Source organism: Macaca nemestrina, chromosome 6, assembly GCF_043159975.1.
Source record: "Macaca nemestrina isolate mMacNem1 chromosome 6, mMacNem.hap1, whole genome shotgun sequence".
Classification (NCBI taxonomy): Eukaryota; Metazoa; Chordata; class Mammalia; order Primates; family Cercopithecidae; genus Macaca; species Macaca nemestrina.
Window position 1 is genome coordinate 101431395 of NC_092130.1, and position 21838 is coordinate 101453232.

General features: G+C 35.4%; 1 protein-coding gene across 6 annotated transcripts in view; it reads left to right on the top strand.

Annotated features, from left to right (window-relative positions):
• CERT1 (ceramide transporter 1) overlaps positions 1-21838 on the top strand; it is a 147857-nt gene that overhangs the window by 4969 nt on the left and 121050 nt on the right. For all 6 annotated transcript variants that reach the window (XM_011730137.3, XM_011730140.3, XM_071098808.1 and 3 more), the window contains one exon: positions 803-937. In XM_011730137.3, the coding sequence (XP_011728439.1) occupies positions 803-937 (135 nt within the window). The remainder of the gene's footprint in view (positions 1-802; positions 938-21838) is intronic.

Here is a 21838-nt window from a genome sequence, read left to right on the forward strand (position 1 = left end):
AAGTTTACATTTCTCCCTTTTCCAGTTTATTGTGACGTTCACTGTGCAGCAAGACTTTAGCAACACAGAAACTCTTTTAAGGTATTGAAGGCAATCCTATATGTTTTTGAAAACCAATTTTATTTTTGTTTTATTACTCTTGAGTTTGAAAAATATATGTTCAGAGAAACTTGGAAAATGAATTGGCCATTTTAAATATTATTCAGTTCTGTAGAGGAGAAGTTAAAGTTGATGCCAACTTACTAAAGATTATTATTTTTATTTTGATATAGTTATGACCATTATAAATTTTCATATGGGAATAACAACAAAAGTAGAGTTTAGTAATAATTGACTTTATACTTCCGTTGATTTAGAAGGCTTCATGCAGTCTTTGGTGTCAGAAAATGAGAGACTCCATACCTAACTGAACATACTTCTCTGTTGAATATGTTAATTATGACAAGGACCAAAACAAGTATCATGAAGGTACTTAGGAGAGGATGAAAGCACACAGAGAACAAACAATAATTTTAACCAAAATCTGGCTTTTGTTTTATTCTTCAAATGTTAGAAGAAAATGATATATTTTGTTTCTTAACAGTTTATTTATAATATTGTAAAAATTACTGAAAATCATTATGCAATCTAGAAAATCTCAACTTTTCACTTTCTGTAATCATTTTACTGTTTATGCCTAGAATTAAGTTGGACTTTTCACATTTTGGTTTTAAAATTACATTGCTGTTTCAAAAAGTTTGGATTTCTAAAATACTTCTCTTTTTTGTTTTCTTCTCCCTTCCGTTCCCCTTCCCACTCCCAGTGGACAAACTACATTCATGGGTGGCAGGATCGTTGGGTAGTTTTGAAAAATAATGCTCTGAGTTACTACAAATCTGAAGACGAAACAGAGTATGGCTGCAGGGGATCCATCTGTCTTAGCAAGGCTGTCATCACAGTAAGTTCCTTTTCTTCTTCATTTAACAAATATTTACTGAGTGTCAGCCACGTACCAGGAACTGTTCTACATGTTCAGGATACATCTGTGAATAAGATAAAGATCCTTGCCCTTGAAGAATATACATTCTAATACTTTTTTCCATAAAATTATTTTACTGTGCTTTTTGCTACGTATTGTTATTTTGCATAGACAGGTAGTTTTTATCTAGTGGGTATATCAAACCGGTTTAAGGACTTTAGGGAAAAAAAAAAGTTTGAAGGCTTTTTATTTGTTGAGGCTGGGACAGTTACTTTGTAGGTTACTGAAAATTTAAAAATAATACATCTTGTAGGTAACGTTCTAAAATTTTAACTTAAAAAATATAAACTTTTTAACATTGAGCTAATGCCATCTCTTTGTGGAGTTGAGAGAAGCTGTTCTTATATTCCTCACACATGATTTACTATTTGCAGTTTTGATATCTCTAACGTGGAATAAAAGTCTAAAGATAACTTTTGAAAAACCCTAAGTATAGGCTCCTTCTAACTTTTTATGATTTCCCCTTATATTTTGCAGTTATGTCACTTTTATCTAATTCAACACCCTTTGAAAGAATAACTCACTTTTGTTGAGTCATTCTACTTAGTTTACATTTTGTTGTTCTTTTTTTGTTTTTTTGTTTTGTTTTTGAGACAGTCTTGCTCTGTCACCCAGGCTGGAGTGCAGTTCCGTGATCTCAGCTCACTGCAACCTCGACCTCCCAGGTTCAAGCAATTCTTCTGCCTCAGCCTCCCAAGTAGCTGTGTCTATAGCTGCGTGCCACCACGCCTGGCTAATTTTTGTATTTTTAGTAGAAATGGGGTTTCACTGTGTTGGCCAGGCTGGTCTCAAACTCCTGATCTCAAGTGATCCACCCACCTCAGCCTCCCAAAGTGGTAGGATTACAGGTGTGAGCCACCACACCTGGCCTACTTAATTTACATTTAACTTATTATATAGAAACAACTGTTCCTTTTTGCACTCATAGTCATTAGACATAAATAATGTTTAAGATATGTAAGAACTATAACAAGTAAACGGACATAAACAGATTTGGGAACAACCAATGACTTGTTAAGCTTATAACCCAACTAGTTAGAAATGCCTGATTATACAAAAAATAGCATACTAGTTAAGAATGGTCAGCATGCCATGGGCAAAAAAAAAAAAAGAAGTGTTGGCTAAGGTCCGAGAATTAAATAGAGGTCAGTTAAGGGAGCTATTGTAGTTAAAATCTGAAAATGGGTATGTTAAAACAAAAATACAGATTTTACTAACTCACTCAAAGAGAAGTCACATTTTGTGATAGAATTTATATGGCTTACAAAAGTTAGAGTATATATATATATGTAATACTTCAGATTTCTGTTAATATCTAATCCTAACTTAGCACACGTTTGTTATGCAGTTAGGGAAAATCTTACAGTATTTTTACATTATTTTTTATACATTATTTCCCCCCTTGTATATTCAAAGTTTGAAAACAAAAGTTTAGAATTGAATATCAAATTAGAGAAACACAGAAAAAGTGTTTGGAAGTGTCGATAATGAAACTACTACTCTCTATTCTTAGAGACAATTTTTAGGAAATAGCTTTAACATAAAGGCTCAGTATTTATTTTAATTGGTATGTGGTACATTGTAATGTGTTTCGAAATTGTATCTAGTTTAATATTTTGGGTGTTTTTCTTCTAAGATAGATCATTATTCATGTCAGGGGACAGAATAGTGGATTGAAATGTACCTTGCGATCTTGAAGTGTTTTTCCTTGATCCTCCACTCCCCTTCTTTTGCGTATTATTGGATGTTTATTAGTTTCAATGCTTAAGTGTTTGAAAGTAGCATAATGATTGATGTAAAAATGGGGAGGAATTAAATTTTATCTTTATTGTTCCCTAAGTAGTAGTATTCATGCTAGTTTCTGTGGATTTAGATACAGTTATTCTGTCTTGAATTATGGACTATAATAATATTGCCTGGCTTATTTCGAGAAAAGAAAATTTTAAATAAACATTTACATCCATCTTCTCAGGAAGAAAACTGTTACTTTATTGTAAATGATTTTTGTTACAGCTATATGTACATGCATAACTTTCATTGTAGTACATAGTAAAAGACATGAGTAGGAATGTGGAACAATTTGAATTCTTTAAAGGAGAGATAATAGAAGTAAAAGTAAAAAGATGAATGAGGCAGCAAAATCTGTGTGGTAGTCTTAGATACAATGAAACAGATGATAGGAAAAAACACAAGCATTTATATTATTAACTTGAACTTTTCCTTGCCCTGTGGATTCACAGACTCCATGTTACATATTTAAAGGAAATTGAAAATATAACTGAATTCAGTGAACTCAGGATGAAGTTTACAAATTAGAGTGTGTACTTTAGTTAAATAAATAAATGTAATAGTAATATTCCTCATTAAATACTAATAGGTATCTCTTGGCATTTTTTTCCCTTAAATATGGGCTATTGCCTATATCACTTCATGTCAGAATACAAAGAATATAAATGTTTAATTTCTTTATATGGCACCCTTACGAAATTGATAACATTCACATACGAAGAAATCTGGGCTTGAAGAGTTGATGTGACTTTACTATAACCATTCATTACTATATTATTTGTTGGTGGATCTTGAGCCCTGAGGCCACATTTCTTGATAGAGCCTAATCCATTTTAAGTTCATTCTTAGTTTAATGATTAAATCAGTCTTATAAAAAGAATGTTCTTTAGTTGTGTGATAATAAAGTAGGTGAAATAATTTCAAGGAAGAAAATATGTCTTGAGAGAATTTATTCCTTAATGTGAAAGAATTGACAGTAAGTAGGTGAGAGGAAAAATAGTATTCCCTTACTTTGTGTAAAAAGAGCTATTTGTATGTAGAATAAGTTTGTAGAAAGACAGTTGAATTCTTCAGTTATTATAGCTTGATACTTAGAAGACCCAGCCCCTGCTACAAAATTTGTCACATAGTAGATATTCTGAATATGTTAGTTGTAATTGTTTCAGTTAAAAGCAAATGTTTATGGAAAATTTACACTGTTTACTTTTTAAATTCTATTTTTTAAATAAAGTGCACATGATAAAAATTATAATTCATGGCATTAAAAAGTTTAAGAAGTACATGCTGCTTTTTAGTCTTGCACTCAAGGGACAACCAAACTTAAATTTCTGGACATCCTTTCAGAAAATGTGTGAGCCTATACAAGGATTTGTTTATATCTTTCATAAATATTTACACAAATGGTATCATATTAAGCGTTTCGTTCTGCACCTTGTTTTAATAAATCTTACACATTAACTATTATATTCTGTTGAATCGTATGGATATATTTATTTGCCTGGTCCTTGTTTTTGCACACTTAAATCATGCCAATTTTTATTACAGTCATTATTGAAACAAATATGTACTTTAAAATTTGTTTTTAGTTATTGTCAAATACTCCTTCAAAACAGTACCACTCCTCACTCCTACCAGTAGTGAATGAGTGCCTCTGTTTCTCCCTACCCGCAAGTATTGAGGAATTTGGGTGTTGGCAAATGTTAAAGTATTTGTCAAACTGCTACATTAAAATGGTATCTTACTATTTTAAATTGCACTTTTTATCCATGAGGTTGAGTAACTTAATAATTTATAGCCATTTTTATTTCTTTTTCCTTTTCCAGTTGCTTATGTACTTTTTTTTGTTTTTCTTGTTGGCTTGTGGAAACTCTTCATATGATAATTAGCCATTTGGCACATTTGTTGCAAATATTTTCCCCCACATTGTCACTTGTCTGTTCCTTCTTTGCTTGTTTTATAGTCTATATTAGGCCCTAGAGAAATCTTAGATTTTTACATACTCTTATTGGCATCTTTTATTATGGCTTCTATATTTACTTGTTTAGATAGGTGTTTCTCTGTCAAAGACTCTCTATATATAAATGTAGATATATTTTCATCTAAAATTTATACTTGAATTTTGATTCCTGTGAAAGTTATTTTAGTTTAAGGAGTTTAGTTTAAGGAGTTTAAGGATGTTTTTAATTTTTTTCCACATGACTAATTGTGTATCTGGGTAGCATTAATTAAATAACTCATCTTTTTCCAAGTGGTTTGAAACACCACTTTCATCATATGTTACGGTCCCATGTTTATTTAAGGTTGTTTCTGGACTGTCTTTTGGGCATTCGGCTTGTCCTCCTTCTTACCCTCTGTTTAAAATTATGTTGTGAGTATTTCTTCAACCAGTTCCTTAAACTGCTAATGATCCATTGGTGAAGATAAAAGTAATTTATTTGCAGTTACTAAAATTAAAACAGGTAGAAATTTTTGGTATAATATCTTCAGATAGAGTTGGTTTTCCTAAGTTCTGTAGTTTCATGTCTCACCTTAGGCATCTGCCTTTGTATACCTGATATCTTGTTGAACTTCTCAAATCACCAAATGAGTAGGATTCCTATTATTCTTATCATAGGTTGGTTTTAGGGAAATTTGCCAGTTTTATGTTTTAAAATTTTAGAAGGAAAACTGAAAGGTAATGAAAATGTTACTGTTGGATTAAAAAAAAAATTAAATCCAAATAGTAGTTAGGCAAGTTGGTGGGGTAGGGGCTTGCCACAAGAGTGGAAGTTGAAAGATCTTGGAAAAATTAAAGAAACTGATGGAACCCCATCTCTACATCAAAAAATACACAAATCAACTTGGCGTGGTGGTACATACCTGTAGTCTCAGCTACTTTGGAGGCTGAGGTGGGAGGATCAGTTACTTCAGCCTCGCAGTTGGAGCCAAGGTGATGCCACTGCCCTCCAGCCTGGGAGACAGAGTAAGACCCTGTCTCAAAAAAAATACCCAAAAAACAAAAACCAGACAATGGAGATGTAAAAGCAAGGGAAGGAAGTGTTCAAAATTGAAGAGAACCACAAAAATAAACATAAATTTTGAAAGTGCCAGATAGTAGTCAGATCTAAAAGGTTTTTGAATGTGGAATTGTAAAATTAGAAATTACATTATGGAGATGAAGTTCAGCAAATTGGATATCACCAAAGATGATTAGTGCCTTAAGTAGTCATTATAAGATCTCCAAATTAGTGAGAAATCCAAGAAGTTGGCCTTTTCTCAAGTGTGCAGTTTTACTATATTGAACTGTATTAGTGAGAACTAAAGGAAAGAGAGGAAGGTATGCAGCAAATAAAAGCACTAGATAAGAAACTAGTTGTTAATTCTAATTGGAGGGGCATTTGTCAGTGAATTTTTAAAGAAGTGAGACTCTCAATCTGCTAAGATTTATGCTTTGAGGAACTCATAATTTATCTGTTTAGCAGTTCATTTGAAAACAGTATATTCCATCTTTCAATAACATGTGATTCAGATAATGTAACTCAGATAGCATGAAGTAGAAAGTACTTAAAATATTTGGTAAGAGGTCTTGGAAGAAGAAAAACATGAAAAAGGGCACCTGTTGAAATCTGGGGCTTAGAATGTAGAAATAACTTACAGAAAATTATACAATTTAAATTATATAATTATAAAATGTATTCATTTGCTAGGGTTGCCATAAGAAAGTACCACAAACTGGGTGACTTAAACAACAGAAATTTATTGTTTCACAGTTCCAGAGGCTGGAAATAGGATCAAGGTGTGGGCAGGGTTGGTTCCTTCTGTTGGCGGTGAGGAAGAAGCTGTTTCATGAGTTTCTCCTTACATTTGGTGGTTTGCTGACAATCTTTGGTACTCCATGGCTTGTGGATGCATCACTCCAGTCTCTGCCTGCATTTACACATGGCATTCTTTCTATGTATTTGTCTTTTTCCAGATTTCCCCTATTTATCAGGACACCAGTCATATTGGATTAGGGGCCCAACCTACTCCACTGTTATCTCATTCTAACTAATTAAATCCACAATGCTGCTATTTTCAAACAAGGTCACATTCAGAGGTACTGGGAGATAAGACTTGAACATATAATATGATTTTGAGGGGGGCACAGTTCAACCCATAACACAAAGTGTCTGTTAACTCAAGAACCCAAGTCTTTAGATTCCCATCTGTTATTTTATGACATCACTGGGCATAAGAAAATTGTATATGTGGTGCATTTTATTTTGTGTAGGGGTTGCAGGAACATGACTGTTAAATATTTATAAAGCAACTCTTAATTCCAAAGTGTTTAGAACATCATGCATGGGCTATGAAGTCAAATCTGGGTTCAGACCTTAACTGTGTGTATTAGTGCATTCTCATACTGCTATGAAGAAATGCCTGAGACTGGATAATTTATAAAAAAAAGAGACTTAATTGACTCACAGTTCTTCATGGCTGGGGAGGCCTCAGGAAACTTCCAATCATGGCAGAAGGCACTTCACAGGGCGGCAGGTGACAGAATGTGAACCAGGCAAAGGGGGACAAGCTCTTTATAAAACCATCACTCCCGTGATTCAATTACCTCATAGCAGGTCCCTCCCACAACACGTGGGGATTATGGGAACTACAATTCAAGATGAGATTTGGGTGGGGACACAGCCAAACTGTATCATTCTGCCGCTGGAGCCTCCCACATCTCATGTCCTCACATTTCAAAACACAGTCATGCCTTTCCAACAGTCCCCCAAAGTCTCAGCTCATTCCAGCATTAACCCAAAAGTCCACGTCCAAAGTCTCATCTGAGACAAGGCAAGTCCCCTCCACCTGTGAACCTGTGAAATTAAAAGCAAATTAGTTCCTTCTTAGATGCGTTGGGGGTACGGGCAGTGGGTAAATACACCCATTCCAAATGGGAGAAATTGGCAGGCAGCCAAATCTTAAATCTCCAAAATGAGCTCCTTTGACTCCATGTCTTACATTCAGGTCACGCTTATGCAAGAGGTGGCTCCCATCGCCTTGGGCAGCTCCATCCCTGTGGCTTTGCAGAATACAAACCCCCCCTCCTGGCTGCTTTCACAGGCTGGCATTGAGTGTCTGCAGCTTTTCCAGGTGCACAGTGCAAGTTATCAGTGGATCTACCATTCTGGGATCTGGAAGAAGGTGGCCCTCTTCTCACAGCTCTACTAGGTATTGCCCCAGTGAAGATTGTGTGTGGGGAGGCTTCAACCCCACATTTCCCTTCTGTACTGCCCTAGCAGAGGTTCTCCGTGAGGGCACCACTCCTGCAGCAAACTAATGCCTGGACATCCAGGTGTTTCCATACATCCTCTGAAATCTAGGTCGAGGTTCCTAAACCTCAGTTCTTGACTTCTTTACACTCACAGGCCCAACACGGGAAAGCCGCCAAGGCTTGGGGCTGGCACCCTCTGAAACAATGGCCTGAACTGTCCTCACAGTGGCCTTGACCCCTTTTAGCCACAGCTGGAGCTGAAGCAGCTGGGATACAGGGCACCATGTCCCAAGAATGCATGAAGCAGCAAGGCCCTGGGCCCAGCCCAGGAAACCCATTTTTCCCTCCTAGACCTCCAGGTATTTGATGGGAGGGGCTGCCATGAAGGTCTCTGACATGCCCTGGAGACATTTTCCCCATTGTCTTGATAACATTTGGCTCCTTGTTACTTATGCAAATTTTTGCAGTAGGCTTGAATTTCTCCCCAAAAAACGCATCCTTCTTTTCTGTCACATCAACAGGCTGCAGATTTTCCAAACTTTTATGCTCTGCTTCATCTTGACTGCTTTGCCACCTAGAAATTTCTTCCGCCAGATACCTTAAATCATGTCTTTCAAGCTCAGAGTTCCATAGATCTCTAGGGCAGGAACAAAATGCCACCAGTCTCTTTGCTAAAGCTTAACAAGAGTCACCTTTGCTCCAGTTCCCAACAAGTTCCGCATCTCCATCCGAGGCCACCTCAGCCTGTACTTCATTGTCCATATCACTATCAGCATTTTGGTCAAAACCATTCAACAAGTCTCTAGGAAGTTCCAAACTTTCCTACATCTCCCTGTCTTCTGAGCCGTTCAAGTCTCTAGGAAATTCTAAACTTTCTCACATTTTCCTGTGTTCTTCTGAACCTCCAAACTGTTTCAACCTCTGCCTGTTACCCAATTCCAGAGTCGCTTCCACATTTTCAGATATCCTTATAGCAGCATCCCACTCTCTACAGTACCATTTTACTGTATTAGTCTGTTCTCATGCTGCTATGAAGAAATACCTGAGACTGGGTATTTCTTTTTATAGAGAAAAGAGGTTTAATTGACTCACAGTTCTGCTTGGCTGGGGAGGTTCAGGAAACTTAAAATCATGGTGGAAGGCACTTCTTAACAGGGTGGCAGGAGAAAGAATGAGAGCCAAGCAAAGGGGGAAAAGCCCCTTATAAAACCATCACCTCCATGATTCAATTATCTCCCATGAGGTCCCTTCCACAACACATGGGGATTATAGGAACTCCAATTTAAGATAAGATTTGGGTGGGGACGTGCCCGAACCGTATCACTTTTTACAGCCAAAGGTACGTTTGGCAGATTACTAAATTTCTCTGAGCTTTCAGCTTCCTTAACTGATTGAACAAAGGGGATAATATCTAAGTGTGGAATGATTATGTAATTAAAAGAACATAAAAAGTACTTTGTACAATTCTTGGCACATAATAGTAGGCTCTCAAATTTATTTTGTGAAATGTTTGTATTGGTAGTAAAGCCTACAGTTAAAAAATTAAAAGGACAGAAGTTGTCAAACCCTTTTATCAAAGGGGGACAAAGATGCAGTTGACTCATTAGAGCCAGGATATGTAGTGTGTCATGTTTGAACAGATTCTCATGCAACTGTGTTCAGAAATTTTCTTCCACCAAACAGTTCTATTTACCAACCTAAAAAAATAGTTAACTCTTTATATGTTTTCTGTGTATTCTAGATATTCTTTTTTTCTTTGTTCTGTTTATTGTTTTCTACCTTTTTTTGGTTTTCCTTATTCTATGTCTTTTTTTAAAAAAGAAATATGTTGTGCCTTTTAAAAAATCACATTTATTGAGATATAATTTACATACAGTAAAATTCACCATTTTGAAGTATACAGTTATAGTTTTCACAAATGCATACGGTCATATAGTCATTACCACATCTGTATATAAAATATTTCCATAATCCCAGATAGTTCTCTTCTGCTCCATTATAGTCAGTTACCTCTGTGTCCCCAACCTCTGGTAACCACTGTTCCAGCATATTACATACATGGTATCTTATAGTATGCATCTCTTTGTGTCCGGCTTTTAACTTAACATAATGCTTTTACTGCTTATCCATGTTGTTGCTTTTTCTTGTTGCTTTTTCTTGCTGAATACTGTTTCACTATAGAGATGTACCATATTTTGCTTATGCCTTCACCCGTTGATGGATATATGTTTGTTTCCAGTTTTGAGATACAATAAATAAGGCTGCTCTAAACATGTGCATGCAGGTCTTTGCATAAACATATTTTCATTTCTCCTGGGTAGATACGTACCAATGGGATTGCTAGGTTGTAAGGTAAGTATATGTTTAACTTTATGAGAAACTGTGTTTAACTTTGTAAGAAACTGTGAAACTGTTTTCCAAAGTGGCAGTACCAGTTTACCATCTCACTAGCATTGTGTGAGAATTCCATTTGCTTGGCATTTTTGTCAGCATTCGGTATTGTCACTTTTTTTTTTTATCTTAACCATTCTAGTAGGTATGTAGTGATAGCTCATTGTGGTTTCCATTTGCATTTTCCTAATGACTAATGATGTTGCACATCTTTTCATTTGCTTATCTGTAGCTTTTGTGATGTTTGTTTAAATATCTTGTGTTTGTTGTCTTAATGTTGAGTTATGAGAATTCTTCATATGTATTATGGATACCATAACTTTTGTCAGGTACATGTTTGGCAAATATTTTCTCCCAATCTGAGAGACTGATTTTTGTCACTAACACTAAAAACTTATCTACAGTTAAGACCTATGTGAATGTGTATTTTGATAACTTTTTGCTCTGAGTTCTTAACAGCATTATTATTTACTTTTTTTCTATGTTATGTGTATAGACGCAACATTTCTCACTGTTTTTAAATTTTTATTTTTTACGTTGGGTCTACAGTGGCACTCTGTTGTTTAAAGTGACAAAGCCTTAACTTTAAAACTTGCTGACAACTCGTTATGTAGTGCATTCACCAGGGGAGCTGGTATTCCTATTTAGCTTCCTTGGAGTGAGTGCTGTGTAGGTTTGGTCTCTTTTTTTTTTTTTTTTTTTTATGAGATAAGGTCTCACTCTGTTGCCCAGGCTGGAGTGCAGTGGTGTGATCTCGGTACACTGAAGCATCTACCTCCTGGGCTGAAGTGATTCTCCTATCTCAGCCCCCCGGGGTAGCCAAGACTACAGGCATGCGCCACCATTCCTGGCTAATTTTTGTGTGTTTTTGTAGAGATAGGGTTTGACCATATTGCCCAAGCTAGTCTTGCACTTCTGGACTCAAGCAATTTGCCTGCCTCAGCCTCCCAAAGTTCTGGGATTACAGGCATGAGCCACTGCACCTGGTCATGTCTTTATTGAAGGAAGAAAATTGTGGCTGATAAAGAAAGCTGAGCTATTCTCTTGGGCTCCAATTTAGAGAATATATATTATCCAACAATTATGTATTTTAAAAATATACTTTCCCTCTAATGAGGATTCACCACTTGAAAAAGATTATTTATAAATTCATTATAAGGAACCAAAAGACTGAGAAGCCATGACCGGTTGAATCTTACCTAGATTTTAAGGCAGTCTGTAAAGTGATAATGTCTCGAGGATGGGAGATAAGAAAGGGTAATGATTCCTGAAAACTTACACATAAACCCAGTTTGATAAAGTAAAGTTGTCTCCTGTTGTGAAAGACATCAGATAGTTTCGCTTGGCTTTTTAAAAGGTAGGAATTTCATCCAGGTAAAGGTACATCTAGTTTATCTTCTTCCTTATGAAGAAAAGAAATGGGGCTAAAAACTGTTTAAATCCCAAAAGACAGAGTGGACAACAGAGGAGACTACAGAAGACAGCATTGTAGAAACTGGAAGTGGTCAAGTGCTAAGTGAGTTAGTAAACCTGAGAAACCCAGATCCTAAACTATCAGTTAGGGAAGCTCAAAACTAGATTTACATCATAATTATATAACATTGTAGCAGTTCTGGATACCTCCTGGAATGGGGTGTTGAGGGTGGAGAGTGTGTAAGGAGGATGAGTTATATGTCAATTTAAGAAACAATCAAATCTCGATATTTCCTCCCCACACTGGACCACTATAGAGAGAATAAAATCGTGGGTCTCTGGTCTTGGAGGGTAGAGGAGTAGGCACCAGATACAATTGAAATCAAGGTATCACATTGAATACAGATTCAGGAAGCAAGCAAACTAGCTACTGAGCCTTACACAACCCTATCCCTCCACTATTCCCTGACTTCCAAACTCTGGCCAACAAACTAATCCTCAGGATAGGAGGTTGCTGGGGTCTTTCCTAAGAATCTGAGCAGCATAAGAGTTTTGACCTGAAGATAACAATATAGCTTCCCTAATAAGGTAGCCCAACTGGATTATCCTGTGGTGAAGTCCATTTTTGGTAAACTCTATAAGTACAGCCTTTGGATTTCCAATCAGAAGATTCCTTACTGTTAAAAATGAGCAAGACAGCAAAGGACTGTCAGTCATATGAGGAAAGTTTCCAATATGAAAGAGATCAAGAGAATAAATGCAACACTGGGAAACACATTATTCAGATGTCCAACAAAAATAAAGAAGGAAATTTGTCAGCATTTTTAAAGAGGTAAGAGTTTTTGAAATCATGAAAAAGTAAGTATACTATAAAAAAGTAAGAGGTTAAAAAAGAGCTCTTGGAAATTATAAATATGGTAGCAGTGATGAAAGAAATTAGAAGAGTTAGAAGGTAGAATTATAGACATTCCCAGAAAGTAAAGAAAAGGTTTTTGGTTTTTTAAAGGTAATAAATAGGACATAGGTAATATTAAGGGAATGATCTAGGAGTTCTAACATCTGAACATAGGAGCTCCTGGCAGAGAGAACAGAGCAGAAAGGGATTATCAGTGAAAGAATTTAAAAAAAAATTCACAGAAATAAAGGACAGGAGTTTTACACCGAAAGGGTCAAGCAATGTCCAGTATAATAGATTTTTTAAAAGACTCACGTTAAAGACACATTATGCTGAGTCAGACCACTGGGAAGAAGATGTTGGATGCTTCCAGAGGGGAAAAAACATCACAACAAAGGTTAAGGATTCAAAATGACTGTGGACTTCTCAAAAGCAGTGCTGGAAGCTAAGATGCAATGGATCATGCCTACGTTCTTCTGAAGAATAATTATTTTCAACAATGAATTATATATACAGCCAGGTCACCAAGCGAGTATAAGGACAGACTGAAAACGTTTTAAAATATAGTCTCAACGAATTTACCTCTTGTTGTTTTAAAAATATTTTATTTTAGAGATGCATATTTGCATATCTACAGATGAAATGGTATGTTTAGAATTTGCTTCAGAATAATGCCTTGGGAAGGATATGAATTGATGAGGATGTAGATTTAAAAAAAGAATAACCATGAGTTAAGAATTGTTGAAGCCAAATAGTGGTAAGAGGGTTCATTAATCTGTGTTTTTTTCATATATGTGAAATTTTTCATAATAAAAAGTAAAACACATCCACAGACACAGACGTCTGTCTTCTGCTGAAAGATATGCCCCATCAAAACGAGGAAGAATTAAATAAACAAGAGGAAGATGTGATAGAGGTTATTGTACTCAAAGTGTGATCTCCAAGGGCAGTAACATCAGTGTAAACTGGGAACTTGTTAGAAATGCAAATTCTCAGGCCCTGCCCCAGACCTAATGGATCAGAAACCCTGGATATGGAGTCCAGCATTCTGTCTTTAACAAACCCTTCAAATGATTCTAATGTATCCTAAAGTTTGAAAACCACTTTCCTAAAGCAGGAAAAATAGCTTTGCTCAAGTAAAGAATGGATATGACTGGTGTTTTGTATCATCTCATTTTCTTAACTGCTTGCTCTCTGGACTTTGATAGTTGCTCTGGCATCTAAATCAATTGAGTTGTTATACATAAAAAATACTGTATTATGCTATTGGTTCTAACAATCTCAACAATGGATGTAAAAGTTCAGATTTAAGGAAACTCAAGTATAGTGATTGTATCAGAAATAGGAAGAGGTGTGAGGTGAACACATGAACACGCCTTGTACCAACCTGGCTGCTTGTCTAACTGGCACCTTGACATCCTTTGCTGAATTTGCCAATTGAAATTTTTATTAATCTGGAATGCCTTTTCCTCCTGTACTATCAAAAGCCTGTCTTTCCTCCTGGGCTCAACTAAACCACAGCTTTTCAATGAACCACTTTAGACCTCATTCTCATCTTGGTCTCTACCATCAAATTTTTAAAATTGTATTTATTTATTTTAAACAGGGCCTAATGCTGTCATCCAGGCTGGAATGCAGTGGTGCAATCATGGCTCACTGCCGCCTTGACCTCCTGGGCTCATGATCCTCCTGTCTCAGCCTCCATAGTAGCTGGGACTATAGGTGCACCACCACACCTGGCTGTTTTTTTGTTTTTTGTTTTTGTTTCTTGGTAGAGACTGAGTCTCGCTATGTTGCCCAGACCGGTTTCAAACTACTCCAGCCTTGGCCTCTCAAACTGCTGGGATTACAGTGTGAGACACTGCACCTGGCCATTATTATCAGATTTTTTTAAATATAAATAAGGACTAAGCAACTGTAACATGCATTGTGCTAGCTATTTTATGTATTATCAGGAAAAAGGTGAAAATGGTTAGGGAGAGAGAAATAAAGGTGAGAAGAGCTACAACTGTTTATCATATCAAACCTTGACTCAAAGAGTTCAGAATGATTTAACTCTTTAATTTGTGGGTTGGCTTCTGAGTAGTTGAAGACAGTGGTAGGTGGTAGGCTTGTGGTAAGCAGCATCCCAAAATGTTATCTCCCTAGAAGATATAAAATAACTTCACATCTGTATCATTTCTACATGAAATAACACCTTCAACATTACTTGTAGATAGATAATGCCAAAACTGCAAAATAATCATGTAAGAAAAAGGTAACACACTCCAGTGCAGTGATCCTACATGCTTTTACCCCATTGCCACAAGAGGACCCTGTGGCAAGGAAAATGAGACCAGGATATGTTCCTTGAGAAGACAGAAGGAGCACTAGTGAGGGAGAGCTGGAAGAACCACCAGAAAGATTAAATCTACCCTTTTTTTTTTTTTTTGTATTTTCAATGCAAAAAGTTAACCAGGCAGATCAGAGCAGGATTACAGGAAAAGAATTTCAAAGTATGAGTACTTTAAAGGGCTAGACAGCCATTTAAATGTGATATAAAGAGACAGACTTCTGAATGTATAACTTCTGGAAGACAGAAAAGGAAAACAGAAGAGTTCTTTGGAAATTGGATGGTCAAGGAAAAATTTTAAAGACCTGCAAGAAAAAAAGGAACCAAAAAATTAGAAGTCCCACAATCCTCTTGTCTACTATCAAAACAAAACTCCACTCAGGTATCTAGACTTTGGCAAACAACAGAAAGGAAAAGATGCCATTAAACTAAGGATATTGAAAAAATGCCCCCAAATCACAAAAAGAAACAAAAGGAAAATGAAATCCTTTCCTTTAGTTTATAAAATTAGAGACAATTTCATACAAATCAACTAAGGAAAATTCCTCTAATCCCATAAAACTGCTTACGAAGCAAATGAAAACTATTAGTATACACTCCAAATAGAACTCAAAGTATACAACACTTTGAAGATAAGAGGAACCACCTTGAGTCAGAAATTCAAAATCAAGAACAAAAATGGGCAAAAACCAGGTGAAAAATGAAAAAAAGAATTGTACTCAAAGAGATGAAAGAAAATGACAATAGATTATCTTAAACGAACAAAAAAAGATACCAGATATTGAAAATAGAGTCAAATGAAAATTTAGTACAGATGTTGAAAGAGTAGACAACAACGAAGAGAATGAAAGTAAGATGAAAAGGATCAGAAAAATTACTGAAAATGGAAAACAGACAAGGACTAATTTTCGTATTACTAGAGTCTCTGAAGAAGAAAAAAAAAGTTTTTTTTTATTATACTTTAAGTTCTGGGATACATGTGCAGAATGTGCAGGTTTGTTACATTAGGTGTACATGTGCCGTGGTAGTTTATTGCAACCATCAACCCGTATCTACATCAGATATTTCTCCTAATGCTATCCCTCCTGTTGCTCCCAACCTCCTGACAGGCCCCGGTGTGTCATGCTCCCATCCTTGAGCCCATATGTTCTCATTGTTTACCTCCTACTTATGAGTGAGAACATACGGTGTTTGATTTTCTATTCATGTGTTAGTTTGCTGAGAATGATGGTTTCCAGCTTCATCCATGTCCTTGCAAAGGACACGAACTCATTCTTTTTTATGGCTGCGTAGTAGTCCATGGTGTATATGTGCCACATTTTCTTTATCCAGGCTAACATTGATGGGCAATTGCTATTGTGAACAGTGTTGCAGTAAACATACTTGTGCATCTGTCTTTATAGTAGAGTGATTAATAGTCCTTTGGGTATATACCCAGTAATGGCATTGCTTTCTAGATCCTTGAGGAATTGCCACGCTGTCTTCCACAGTGGTTACTAATTTACACTCCCACCAGCAGTGTAAAAGTGTTCCTGTTTCTCCACATCCTCTCCAGAATCTGTTGTTTCCTGACTTTTTAATGATCTCCATTCTAACTGGCGTGAGACGGTATCTCATTATGGTTTTGATTTGCGTTTCTCTAATGACCAGTGATGATGAGCTTTTTTTCATGTTTGTTGGCTGCATAAATGTCTTCCCTTGAAAAGTGTGTGTTCATATCCCTCGCCTACTTTTTGATGTGTTTTTTTTTCTTATAAATTTAAGTTCTTTGTGGATTCTGGATATCAACCCTTTGTCAGATGGGTACATTGTAAAAATTTTCTCCCATTCTGTAAGTTGCCTGTTCACTCTGATAGTAGTTTCTTTTGCTGTGCAGAAGTTCTTTAGTTTAATTAGATCCCGTTTTTCAATTTTGGCTTTTGTTCCCATTGCTTTTGGTGTTTTAGTCATGAAGCCTTTGCCCATGCCTATGTCCTGAATGATATTGCCTAGGTTTTCTTCTAGGGTTTTTATGGTTTTGGGTCTTAGGTTTAAATCTTTAATCCATCTTGAGTTAATTTTTGTATAAGGTGTAAGAATGGGGTCCAGTTTCAGTTTTCTGCATATGGCTAGCCAGTTTTCCCAACACCGTTTATTAAATATGGAATCCTTTCCCTATTGCTCATTTTTGTCAGGTTTGTCAAAGATCAGATGTTTGTAAATGTGTGTTGTTATTTCTGAGGCCTCTGTTCTGTTCTGGTCTATATATCTGTTTTGTTACCAGTACCATGCTGTTTTGGTTACTGTAGCCTTGTAGTATAGTTTGAAGTCAAGCAGCATGATGCCTCCAGCTTTGTTCTTTTTGCTTATGATTGTCTTGGCTATATGGGCTCTGAAAAGAAAAAATTTTTAGTGAGGCATTATTTAAAACCATAATCAAGGAAAACTGTCTCAGAATAGAGAAAGAAGCTGGATGTACACATTGAGAAGGATACTGGGTACTTGGGAAAATTAACCCAGAATGATAAACTGTGAACAGTAAAACTGTTAGATCAAATATAAAATTCTTCAAGCAAAAGGAACAAATCATAAAAGCAAAAATAATTGGATTAGCACCACACTTTACAAAATTAAGAAAGAAGGCAACAGGGAGCAGCGTTTTTAAACTTAGAAAAAAAAATGTGGATCAAGGATTTTATATCTAACCAAGGAGTCCTTTAAATATCAATTCTTTAGAAAAGTGATTTTTAAAATAAGCTATGTACAACTTTGATAAAAATTAAAACTTTAAATTTAGAGTTTAGCAGTACTATATGAAGTATATTTGCTGAGAATTTATTAGTTTTTAAATTCACACTAGCGATAGACTTAACATTTGCAAGTTCTGTATAAAAATAAATCTTTTGAAAGAAACATCAACATTTTCAAGTTACTATTTTTGTTGTTTAGAAGACTTGAATTGGCAAGAATTCGTTTTTTTGTTTTTTTTTAAAACTGTTATGGGTACATAATGGTAGGTATTTATGGGGTAGATATGATATTTTGATATAGGCATACAGTGTGTAAGAATCACATCATGGTAAATGCAGCATCCACCACAAGCTTTTATCATTTCTTTGTGTTACAAACATTCTAATTATATTTTTAGTTACTTTTAAATGTATAGTAAATTTTTGTTCACTCTAGTCAGTGTGTTGTGCTGTCAAATACTAGATTCTTATTCATTCTATCTAACTATATTTTTGTACTTATTAAACCTCCACACTCACTCCCTCTAATCTTCCCAGCCTCTGGTAACTAACCATTATTGTACTTTCTGTTTTCATGAGTTCATTTCTTTTCATCTTTACCTCACACAAATTAGTAAGAACACGCAAAGTTTGTCATTCTGTGCCTGGCTTATTTCAGTTGACATAATGTCCTCCAGTTCCATCCATGTTATTTGAAATGACAGGATCGCATCCTTTTTAATGGCCAAATAGTAGTCCATTGTGTATATCTACCACATTTTCTTTATTCGTTCATCTGTTGACGGACACTTATAATGGCCATTATAAATGGGACGCGATAATATCTCATTGTGGTTTTCAGTTGCATTTCTGTCATTAGTGTTGTTGGACACCTTTTCTCATACCTGCTTGCCCAGTGTATGTTGTCTTTTGAGAAATGTCTATTCAGATCTTTCCACCATTTTTTTAAGTGGATTACTAGATTTCTTCTTGTAGACTTGTTTCGTCTTCTTGTATATTCTGGTTATTAATCCCTTGTCAGATGGTAAGCTTTCAAATATTTTTTCCCATTCTGTGGGTTGTCTCTTTGTTGATTGTTTCCTTTTCTGTAGAGAAGGACCTTTTAACTTGATGTGATCTCATTTGTCCATTTTTGCTCTGGTTGCCTGTGCATATGTGGTATTACTCAAGAAATCTTTGACCGGTACAGTGTTCTGAAGTTTCCCCAGTGTTTTCTTTTAGTAATTTCATAGTTTGAGGTCTTAGATTTAAGTATTTAATCCATTTTGATATGATTTTTGTGTATAGCAAAAGACAGGGGTCTAGTTTCATTCTTCTGCTTATGAATATCCAGTTTTCCTAGCACTATTTATTGAAGAGACTGTCCTTTCCCCAATGTATGTTCTTGGCACTTTTCTCAAAAATGAGTTCATTGTAGGTGTATGGATTCGTTTCTGAGCTCTCTATTCTGTTTCACTGGTCTATATATATGTTTATATGCCAGTACCATACTGTTTTGGTTATATAGCTCTGTAGTATAATTTGAAGTCAGATAGTGGGATTCCTACAGTTTTGTTCTTTCTGCTTAGGATGTCTTTGGCTATTCTGGGTCTTTTGTGGTTCTGTATACACTTTAGGATTGTTTCTTGTGGTTTGGTAAACAATGTCATTGTTGTTTTGATAGGGATTGCATCAAATCTGTAGATTGTTTTGGGTAGTATGGACATTTTAACAATATTGATTCTTCCAGTCCGTGAATATGTGGTATCTTTCCATTGCTGTGTGTCCTCTTCAGTTTCTTGAATCACTGTTTTTTAGTTTTCATTGTAGAGATCTTTCACTTCTTTGCTTAAGTTTACTCCTAGGTATCATTTTATTTCTAGTTATTATAAATGAAATTACTTTATTGATTTCTTTTTCAGGTTTTTGTTGGTATATAGACATGCTCTTGATTTTTGTGTATTAATTTTTGTATCCTGCAACTTTACTGAATGTATGAGTTCTAATAGTTTTGGTCGAGTTTTTAGGTTGTTTCGAATATAAGGTCATATCATTTCCAATAAGGATCATTTGATTTCTTTCTTTCCAATTCATATACCCTTTATTTCTTTCTCTTTTCTGATTGCTCTAGCTGGAACTTTCAGTCCTATGTTGAATAGCAATGGTGAAGGTGAACATCCTTGTCTTTCGGATCTTACAGGGAAGGCTTTCACTTTTGTTCCATTTATTATGATACAGGCCATGGGTCTGTTGTGTATGACTTTTATTGTGTTGATGTATGTTCTTTCTATGCCCAATTTTGTGAGGGTTTTTATCATGAAAGGATGTTGAATTTTATCAGTTTTTCTCAGCATCAATTTAAATGACATTATGGTTTTTGTCTTTCATTCTGTGAATATGATGTACCACATAGATTTGCATATGTTGAACTATCCTTGCATCCCTGGGATAAATTCCATGTGGTCATGATGAATGATCTTTTTAATGTGTTGTTGAATTCAGTTTGATAGTATTTTGTTGAGGATTTTTGTATTAATGTTTGCCAGGGATATTGGCCTGCAGTTTTCTTTTTTTGATGTGTCTTTGTCCGTTTTTGGTATCAGGGTAATACTAGCCTCATAGAATGAGTTTGGAAGTTATTTCCTGCTCTGTTTTTCAGAATAGTTTGAGTAGGATTGGTTTAGTTCTTCCTTCAGTGTTCAGTAAAATTCAACAGTGAAGCCATTGGGTCTCAGGCTTTTCTTTGCTGAGACTTTTTATTACAGCTTTGACCTTAACTTGTTATTGGTCTGTTAAGGTTTTAAATTTCTTCCTGGTATAATATTGATAGGTTGTATGTGTCTAGGAATGTATTCATTTCTTCTAGGTTTTCCAATTCTCGGCATATAGTTGCTTATAGTAGCCTCTAATAATCCTTTCAATTTCTGCAGTAGAAGTCATAATGTCTCCCTTTTCATCTCTGATTTTATCTGTTTGGGTCTTCTCTCTTTTTCTTAGGTTGTTGATCAAAGATTTGTCAATTTTGTTTATCTTTTCAAAAAACCAGCTTTTCATTTCATTGATCTTTTGTATTTTTTTGTTACAATTTCATTTGGCTCTGCTCTGATCTTTATTATTTATTCTACTACTTTTGGGTTTGGTTTGCTCTTTAAGATGCATCATCGGTTTGTCTACTTGAAGGTTTTCTACACTTTTTATCTAAGTGCTTATTAATATAACTGCCCCTCTTAGTACTACTTTCAACGTATACCATCGGCTCTGTTTCTTGTGGTTTGGTACTTGATATGATTTCAGTTATTTTAAATTTTTAATTTATTTTGTGGCCTAACATATGGTCTATCCTTGAGAATGATCCATGTGCTGAGGAGAATGTGTCCTCTGCAACTGTTGTATAATATGTTCTGTAAATATCATTTAGGTCCATTTGGTCTATAGTATAGATTAAATCTGATGTTTCTTTCTTGATTTTTTTGTCTGAATGATCTGTCCAGTGCTGAAAGTGGGTGTTGAAGTCTCCAGCTATTGTATTATGGTCTGTCTGTTTAGTTCTGTTAATATTTGCTTTATATATCTGGGTGGTCTAGTGTTACATATATATTTACTGTTATTATATCCTTTCTGAATTAACCCCTTTATCATTATATAATGACCTTCCTTATTTCTTGTTGATTTTGTCTTGAAATACTGTCTAAGTATAGCTAAGCCTGCTCTTTTTTGCTTTCTATTGGCATGGAATATCTTTTTCCATTCTTTTATTTTCAGTCTATGTCTTTATAGATGACGTCTATTTCTTGTAGGCAACAGATCATTTGGTCTTGCTTTTTTTTTTTTAATCCATTCAGTCACTCTGTCTTTTGATTGGGGAATTTAGTCCATATACATTCATATTGTTATTAATAAGCAAGGACTTACTCCTGCCATTTTGTTATTTGTTTTCTGGTTGTTTTGTGGTCCTTTTTTTTTTCCTTCCTTCCTATTTTTTTTCTTTTTGTGTTCATGTGCAGGTGATTCTCTCTGGTGGTATGTTTTAATTTCTTGCTTTTTGTCTCTTGGTTTTGTCTGT